General features: G+C 33.3%; 1 protein-coding gene across 1 annotated transcript; it reads left to right on the top strand.

Annotated features, from left to right (window-relative positions):
* The first annotated feature begins 6,490 nt into the window (after nt 1–6,490).
* Nucleotides 6,491–8,217, top strand: LOC115962690 (acetyl-CoA-benzylalcohol acetyltransferase-like). Its single transcript, XM_031081576.1, has one exon. It carries the CDS (start codon nt 6,560–6,562, stop codon nt 7,886–7,888), a length of 1,329 nt encoding a protein of 442 aa, XP_030937436.1. The 5' UTR covers nt 6,491–6,559; the 3' UTR covers nt 7,889–8,217.
* The last annotated feature ends 1,285 nt before the right edge of the window (nt 8,218–9,502 follow it).

The following is a 9,502-nucleotide window of genomic DNA, read 5'->3' as shown; positions in this document are numbered from 1 at the left end:
TTTATTTTTTATTTACTTTTTCATGTTTCAGTTGTGCACTTGACCTCACCACCAATGTGCCCACATGTAACATATTTGTTTGTGGAAGACAGCCATGAATTTTTTTTTTTTGGCTAACAAAAATGATGCATCGCTAGGAGATTAGCTTTCACAAGGAAATGAATTTAATGCCCTCGTTCCAATTTCATTACATTTGAATTTTTTTGAGATAAATTTGAATTTTTAATGTGCCAAAAGTGAAAAATTTTCTACCCCCAGGTCATCCTTTCCTTTTCCTCTAGCACGGGCCTAAGTGAACACAAAATGGTCGCAGCAGTGAATCAGTGAGATCTCATTGGTAATGATAACTATCAGGATGTTATACTGGAATTCTAACATATAAGCAATAGCATCAGGTTGAATGCAATTTTAGCTAAAATAGTTCAAAAACTCCACTTTTGTTACTCAGGTTGAATGCAATTTAGCTAAATCAGTTCAAAAACTCCACTTTTGTTACTTTAGTTCATCTATTATTTACAAATAATTAAATTAGTCTCGATACTTTTTATTTATTTCATTTAAATATTTCTCTCTCTCTCTCTCTCTGTATATAACTTTGTTGATGAAACAACTCAGTAGATGGTTTTGTGTGTGTGTGTGTGTGTGTGTGTGGGGTAATAACTTAATAAAGGTATTGATTTATTATTCATTTGTTAATTGTGAATGCTGAAATATTGTGACTGATGAATGACAGTTTTATTGGTGTTTATCTATGTTCTTGGTAGTTTGACTAGCCTGATGAGATACAATACAAGTGTAAGTGAGCATCAATGGATTTTAGTTTAATCACTACTGAAGACTCAAAGCCCATATAAAAAATTGAATGTAAGGAATATTCAACAAAATCTGTTTTGAATGTGTGGTAGAGTGGGGTAGATTTTTTTAGATAGGTACATAGGAGGAAGAAGAGGTGAGATTTGAAACACAAAAATAAAGTACCACACTAAGTAAACCAAACCTTAACTTTGAGTGTGTACTTGTTTATTGTTTTCTTTTAATGTTATTTGTTTGAATTTTGAGAGCGTCATTGCACCGATATCAGAGCTTGGCTAAGATTTTGATCTCGATAACAAGGAACAAGGTGGACAAAGTTCTGTGGCAATGGCAATTTCTCTCTTTAATAAAGGCAAATGAAGAATCTCATAATCCAACAAGGCCTCCATGAGGCACCACATGGGAAAGAGAAGCATGAGAAGATAACTGGCAATGACAAGGAAGTAATGGATGAGAAGGCTGCCAATGCAATTTATTTCAACTTAGATGACAAGGCCATTCACGAAAAATGAATGGACAATATAACAGATCTAAAATAAATTAGAAGGTATTTAAATGAGGAATAATCTAATGAAAAAGTTGTACTTTGAAGAAGTTGTAGGGACTAGGGCCCAAAATAGCGTATTGGGCCTTGGGCCTTGTCCAAGGACAGTGATAAGTCCGAGGAGGAGCGAGTAATTATTAAACGTCCCTAGCTAAAGTCTCAAAGATGAGGAATAGGTGGGAGGCAATCCGAGGAGGAAATCCTCCTCGGATATGATGAAAATAGTTCACAATATGTACTCCATCCGTTAGTATAACCCTCCAAGAAGCTCCAACGATGAAGACACATTTCAGGAACATACGAGAAGGAAGGAAACCTAAAAATATCTTAGGGAAAGTTGTCACCATCGCATTAAATGCACTGCAGCTACTTTTCTGGCCGCATTTATGTGAAGAAAACTTCTGAACAGTACTGCTTGGGCTACCGCAACTCACAAGGAACTAGAAAGGGTATCTGATGGGACAGCTACTTAAGTGAGGGTTCGGATGACCAACAAATGGAGGGTGAAGATGATCCAAAGGAAGATATATAAGGTAGAAGGCTCTTCGTGGAGGTCGGATCGAAAAAAAGAGAGAGAACACTGTAGTAATCCAAATTGTTTCTATATTCAACTGTGATCTATATACAATTATAATCTCCTCGGACTGAAAGTCTATTGATATTAATATATCGTGTTTGCATTTGATTAACATCGAATTCCATATTAGCCGTTGTTCAAATTGTTAGGGCCTAATTCTTTAACCCACTCTCTACAAATTTATTGTATTGGACTTATTGGACCGAGATTCCATATGCATTGGGCTTGTGCCTCTAATCGGGACCCTACAGAAGTAATTTTATAGTTTGTAGATGAAGGAAGGATTTGATATGTTGGAGTAGCATGGTACGCACATAATCACTTTACTATAACAAAATTATTTTAAAAATAATATGTGCACATCACATGACTATTTTTTTTTTGGTTAATTATGGTTAATAAAATTGAGATGGATGAGTTAATTTGAATAATTCTTAAACCTCAAGATTCAATAATATAAAATTAATAGTACTGAAAATCAATTTGCAACTGATTTGAACTAATCTTTTTGCACTTCGCGTAATCAGAAAGCATATCACATGCATAAGGCCTCATTTTTTCATCTTAAAGCTTCAAATATGAAACACTTTTAAAATTTTAAAATTTTTAATGATGCCACTAGTTTTGCCATAAACAACACAACCTTTAATCCCAATTTTTTGTGTCGGCTATGGATATTTAATAGATTAGTTAGGATCAACCACTTGTATTCTTCTCTTTTATTCTATTCTATATAAAGTCAAGTTTTCTATTACTTTCTTAATTGATAAATTTGCAAATTTTAAAGATGAAATTAACAAAATTAAAACCTTAGAAATAAAAATGATTATATGAAAACTTAGAAGATATTATTAGAAATTTAGACAAAAAAGTTCTATTAATTAAGTAAAACCATCTAGAAATGGAAAGTAAAATAGATCAAAATACAAAAAAAAGAAAAGAAAAAAAGTACTTTTGTTCATTATGAATAACACATTTTGTAGTTCAAATTTTCCTTAAACTTTTTTTTTTTTGAGAACAAATTTTCCTTACACTTTAACAACCTTATCTACTCCACTTAAAAGTAAGTTGGTATAATTTAATGCGACCTCTAAATTAAAGATCACGCCAACAAGTTTTGACGTTAACAAGTTTTGATAGAAAAACTTGTGATTATACAAATTACACATCCTTTAGCCAAGGCCCAAGAGCTCCATGTAATGTAAGATAATACGTCGCTAGTCGCTATTGCTTGCAATTGTTGTATCTCTTAAATGTCAACAGAAAATATGGTTATGAAAAATACCCAAGAGCTCCATCTTAATTGTGCGTTCAAAATGGAGCAATGTATCTTGGATGTCAAACAAATTTTCTTGTTACATCTTTGATGTGAACCAAACCTAACCATGCGACAACTTGCCTATTATTAAATGAGTGACAGTGAGATAAGATTGCACGACTTTTATAAATTGATATGTCACCGATCATAAAAATATAATTATGAAAATTATTTATTTTTCTAAATTTATGTTTAAGGAATCAAATTAGATGTTTCGATGCTTATATTTACACTGATCTCTTAAGTCAATTTGTTGTTAAATTTGCATTAATTATTGTTATTTACTTATTATTTGAAATATTTACTTGTAGTCTTGTAATCAATTGACTTTATGCTTATATTTTACATTGATCTCTTGAGTCAATTTGTTGTTATATATGCTTTAATTATTTCTTTTTTACGTACTATACGAATTATGTACTTGTAGTCTTGTGATCAATTGAGTTTATGGAGAATACCGAACATAGTAATGAACCTCAATCAAATTCCAAACAAGTCATATAAAGGTAGCTTTGGAAATCTTACTACGGATGCATTTAAGAAGAAACATTCCTGATTACTCTCTTAACTTCCATTGACAAATACCAAATTCGAAAAGTAAATCTACAGAAAATAACCTTGTTAACAAATTAAGCATAATTTTTTGCTAGAATAATATACATTAGGTATGAACAATAAATCAGAATGCATTTATAACATATTTTATTTGACAATTACATACCTATTTATTAAGTGCTTATATATTTTGTAATTTCACCATATATTCTTACGAAAGATCATATTTTCTCTTTCAATCAAAAGAATACAACTCCAAAAATCTTAAATAGTTATATTGAAAAGTTCACATATTTTGAATCGTGAATATTCAATATTGTTGGACAAAAGATTTGAAACTCTTGTAGGAGTCACCATCCTGAACATACCCATTATCTCTAATCAGCGAGTATTATTAAATTGGCTTTTTATACCTTATATATATATATATATTTTTTTTTTTTTCACATCTGTTTTTGAACATCCACTTTCATGTATTAAAAATTTAAAATGCAGATATTTTTGTATGAAATATAGATATTGACGTGGAATAATGGATGTAAATGAGTGTTAGGATATATTTTCTCAATCCAATTAGGTATCATATAGTCTCAGAGTCCCAATAGAGTCACAAGTACCACGACATTTATTAGTGCCACTAAAGTCAGTATTCGTATTTAGTACACGATGTATGGGCTACCGTGAGATCAAAGTCACTAACCGTCCTTTCCCTTTGTACGACAAAAGTATAAGCTAATTTATGTGGGCACATTTTAACGAACTTTTGGTGAATATTTCGTTACTAGGAGTAGGAGCCACAAATAGTAGAGATTATCCTGTACTTTGTTTTTCTTAACAACTCAAGCGTTGTAGATTTTCTTAACAACTAAAAAGTTGCGGAATATAGGTTATCGCAATAGTTATGAGTTAGGATAGGATACCTAATTATTCACCATCCCATAGATGTGGTTTAGTAGTAGGAAGTTCTTGTGGTTCATCATTATATTGGCCAATTTAGATAGAGGGAGTGTATAAGTGAGTAAAGTAGAGCTGGTAAGAAATTGCAGATAATTTTTTTCCAGCTCTACTCTACCTCCTTCTAGGGATGGCAATTTTGCCCCACCCTGCGTAACCCGCCCCTCCTTACTTTACCCTGTGCAGGTTTTTCCTGCCTCGCAAAGGTGGTGGGGCAGAGATGGGACAAGGTTTTAGCCTTGCACCATAAGGCGGGGCGGGGATGAGTTTAGACTTTTTAGATCCACCTCGCTCTGCATTGCTAAGGGTTATAATTGTAAATTTTTCATAACTAAAACCCTATTATTTAAACAAACATATTGATATTAGCTTATTTTATTTTATTAAGATGTGGTTTTTTGCCTTTATTTTGTTATGTGTTACACTATGTGATTTTTTTATTTTTTATTTATTTTTTTTATTGTCTTGTTAAACGCTTGGATATATTATTCAATTTTTTCTAAAGATTGATTTTATTTGATGGGACAAATTTAGTTGTAATTTCAAGTATATTTTTATTAATGAAATAGGTTTCATTAAAAAATTGTACTAGTTATAAGGTAAATTAATAAAAAGTAAAGTTTTATGGGGTGGGGCGGGGTTTCGCGGGGCCCCAAGGGGAGGGCATAGGGTGAGAAAGTTTTCTCCATCATGCAGAGTGGGACGGGGATGAGACAAGACAAAACCATGCGGGGCGGGGACGAAGACCCAATCCTTCGGCCCCACTCCGCCCCATTGCCATCTCTATCCCCTCCCTCTCTTCCATCTGAGTTAGATAAAGTTTGAAGTTGTAGATTTGAGTTGTGGCAAGCCCTACTATTGCATAGTTGGTCTCACGCCATTTATAAGTAGGGTTTAAGTGGGTTGGTGGCAATGGCCATACCTATTAACTCTTTTTATTTTTTATTTTAACATAAAAAAATAGGACCATATCTATTATATAGAAAAAGAAAATAAAAAAAGAAAAGAAAAGATAAGATACCTCAAACCTATTAAGCAAAATATTCATCCAAAGAAACACATTATAGGATAATAATAACAACAACAATAATTTTAACTTCATCTTATTTTTTTATCGACTTCCTCTTCTCAGGCAAAATCCCGAGCCTCACACTTTGGATTAATTGCATTTGATTATTTCCAAACGACATAATTAACAAAACAAACTATTTACAAAATTATATTAACAACTTCTCACTCGTATGCTAGCTTATCTAAGAGTTGGATTGAATTAGCAATTCACCTTGCAGTTCATACTGGAATTTTGATATAAGTGAAGACTAAAGAAAATATCTTTGTTATTGTTAAAATATTGTGATTGACCCACATTTTTTTTGGGGGACAATGGTATTTTTACACCCTTTTAAAGTCTACTTTCATGTTGTAAAATCTGAATATTCTTACAACAATTATGGATATTAATCAAACATAATAGATATAAACGAGTATAAGAAAATATTTTCCTTCAACGTCTTTGCATGGAGAGTCATTGCTACAATCAGTGGACAGTCTCCATTAGTTAGCTGGGAAATCAATTGAATATCATTCATAGGCCCACGAGAAAGAAACCAACTCCCACAAGCCTCACCATGGACCACCCCACCAATAATTTCCTTACCTAGCATACAAAATCATCAAAATAATACTCACAATGGTAGAAGATGATTATATATATAGGTGCAATCGTATACAAAGTGCATATAATTCAAACCAAGTCCAGACTAAATAAAGCCAACCTCTCTCTTGAAAGACGTTCAACATGGTTGAGTTGAGAACGAAGGTCAAAATTGTATCAAGAAAGTTGATAAAACCAGCGGCTCCAACTCCACCTCACCTTAAGAGTTACAAAACCTCATCCATAGACCAACTTGCTCCTCCAGCATATGTGCCATTTATTCTGTACTACGATGCCAATGGTGACAAAAATGAAGTTGATGAAAGGAGCAAGCATTTGGAGAAATCACTTTCAGAAATCTTGACCCTCTATTACCCTTTAGCTGGTAGATACATCAAAGATAAGCAACTAGTTGATTGTAATGATGAGGGGGCGGAATACTTGGAAGCCCAAGTAAGTGGAAAGCTTGCTCAAGTTCTCCAGGGAGAACTCAAACCCGAACTGTTGAATTCTCTTGTTCCCAATGTAATGCCATCGGAAACTACTCCTTTGGCATTTGTTCAAGTCAACATGTTTGAGTGTGGTGGGCTAGCCATTGCGCTGGAATGTGCTCATTTTATAATTGATGGAATTACAGCCACTACGTTTTTCAATGCATGGGCTAAAGCATGCAAAGCGGAAGGGGTCAATGAAGTGATTCACCCAAGTTTTGACTTGGCTTCTTTCTTTCCACCAAGAGAGAATATTATGCCTATGGTGCCACCTAAGAAACCTGGTCCTCGTGCAAATCCAATCATCACCAAAAGGTTTTTGTTCAATAAGGCAGCAATATCAAGCCTGAAAGCCACTGCCAAAGGTGGTGCTGGTGATTCTGAATCATTATCAAAACGCCAACCTTCACGGGTGATAGTGGTGACAGCACTTATATGGAAGGCTCTCATTGCTGTGAATAAAGCTAGACATGGGCACTTGAGAGCCTCTACTATATGTCATTCATTGAACCTGCGTGGAAAGACGGCTCTGTCAATACCGGATAACTCTTTTGGGAACTTCTACATGGTGGCCAATGCTCGATTTGGTGGAGACAATGAGAGCAAGTTTGAGTTGCCTGACTTGGTGAATGCTCTTGAAGATTCGATAAAAAATGGACTCGATGACTGCATGAAACCACAAAATGGGGATGAATTAGTTTCTGTTTTGACTAAATCCTTAAGCGAGGTCGGGAAAGAACGTGAAAGAGGTGAGACTGATATCTATATGTTCAGTAGCTGGTGCAGGTTCCCTTTCTATGAAGCGGATTTTGGTTGGGGAAAGCCTGCTTGGATGAGCATTGTAGCTATTCCTATGGAAATAATTGGTATGTTTGACACCAAAGATGGTGATGGAATTGAGGCATGGGTGAGCTTGCATGAACAAGCTATGCTTCTGTTTCAGAATTATCCAGAGATTAAAGCCTTTACCTCCCAAATCTAGTTGTGTCATTGTGACTTGAAGTCACAATTTTTAACTTAAAATCATGATTTCAACTCACAATTTCAGTTATTTTTTCATGTGTGTGTAACTATGTGTGTAATAGAGTATGTGTAATAAACACAATTCTTAGTAAGATGATAAAAGTTATTAAACATATGCTATTACACACACAGGAAAAAGTTACTAAAACTGTACTGACTTGAAGTCATGATTTTTAATTTGAAAATCATGACCTGTACTCATAGTTTCAATTTCTTTTTCATGTGTGTAATAGAGTGTATGTAATAAATTCTACTCTTAATAAGAATTAATTTCAGATTATGTATGAATTGAATTTCTCTTGTAATGATTGTATGTATGTTACTTTGGAAAAAAAAAAATAATTCAATGATTGGGAGACTGAGATTTGAATTCGAGATGTCTTATATGGAAACACTTGGAAATGTCAACTAGCTAAACTACGAGGCTTTTAGCATGTATGTTTACAATGGAGAATGGAATAAGCATTTTAATATGATGGGTCCTTAATTAGTATAAAATTTGAGTTTATTTATAATTATTTTTTCTTCAAAAAGTCTTGGAATACAATTTTTCATAACTGTTGATATGTCATGTTATGATTATTGATTAGTGAACAATAAAAATGGAGTTAGTGGTGGACTTGAGTAAAAATGACATTGCTTGAATCACAATAGGCCGTGTCCACAAAAAGTGATTAAATATATTTTGTTCCAAACGTTACTAATTTTTCGTATGGTATGATTTAATGCATGTTAGATTTTTAAAAGGAATATTACTCTATAGTGTTAACCTTAGTTTTGTTTGTTATGATAGAGAAATTAGGTTTCTCTCTTCGGGAAAAAGTGATCTACATATATCCTTTTTGGAAACTACTTTTAGGATTTATTTCATAGGGGTGATAAAAAATAAAAGAAAAAAAGGGATAAAATGTTAAATACCTCTGTTTATACAAATTTAATTGATAATCTAATAATAATAACATTATTTTTGATGATCCATTTCTATGGTTTAAAACCCATCACTCTTTCCCCTTCAATCTCTACTAATTTTAAAAAAGAAAACCCTCCGATTACCTTTGCGTAGAAGGATAAGATTTTATCCTTGTATTGAATTGGTTTTATTTTATTTTATTTTATTTTTTATTTTTTTTATTTATTAAAATAGAGGGGTTAAGATTATCTCACAAAAATGCATTGATACTCTCGTCATCCATCACTTTCTAGTCATCACCACACATCAGCTTAGGCTTCTTCTTTTTTCCATGTAGTGCCTCATGGACACCTTATTGGATCATGAGATCGATCCTTATTCTACCTTTGTTAAATAGAGAAATTGCCATTGCCGTAGAACTTGTCCACTTTGATCGACCTTGATGCTTATCATCAAAACCTTGAACCAAGCTTTGATATCACTTGTAGTGTGTAGTACAATGACAGTCACTAAATTCAAACAAATGGTAATAAAGAACCGATAAAAAGCTCACACAAAGTCATGGTTTGCAGTGTGGGGTGCTTGCTTTTGCAATACATGCTGAGGAACCCAACATAGTTGGTGTAATGAGGACAGGTATTGCAAAGAAAATTCAATAATGTC

This window comes from Quercus lobata, chromosome 10 (assembly GCF_001633185.2).
Source record: "Quercus lobata isolate SW786 chromosome 10, ValleyOak3.0 Primary Assembly, whole genome shotgun sequence".
Classification (NCBI taxonomy): domain Eukaryota; kingdom Viridiplantae; phylum Streptophyta; class Magnoliopsida; order Fagales; family Fagaceae; genus Quercus; species Quercus lobata.
This window is presented reverse-complemented; position numbering and strand designations above follow the sequence as displayed.

Coding starts and splice junctions, on each gene's coding strand:
- LOC115962690 (XM_031081576.1), top strand. CDS start 6,560: ATGGTTGAGTTGAGAACGAAGGTCAAAATTGTATCAAGAAAGTTGATA.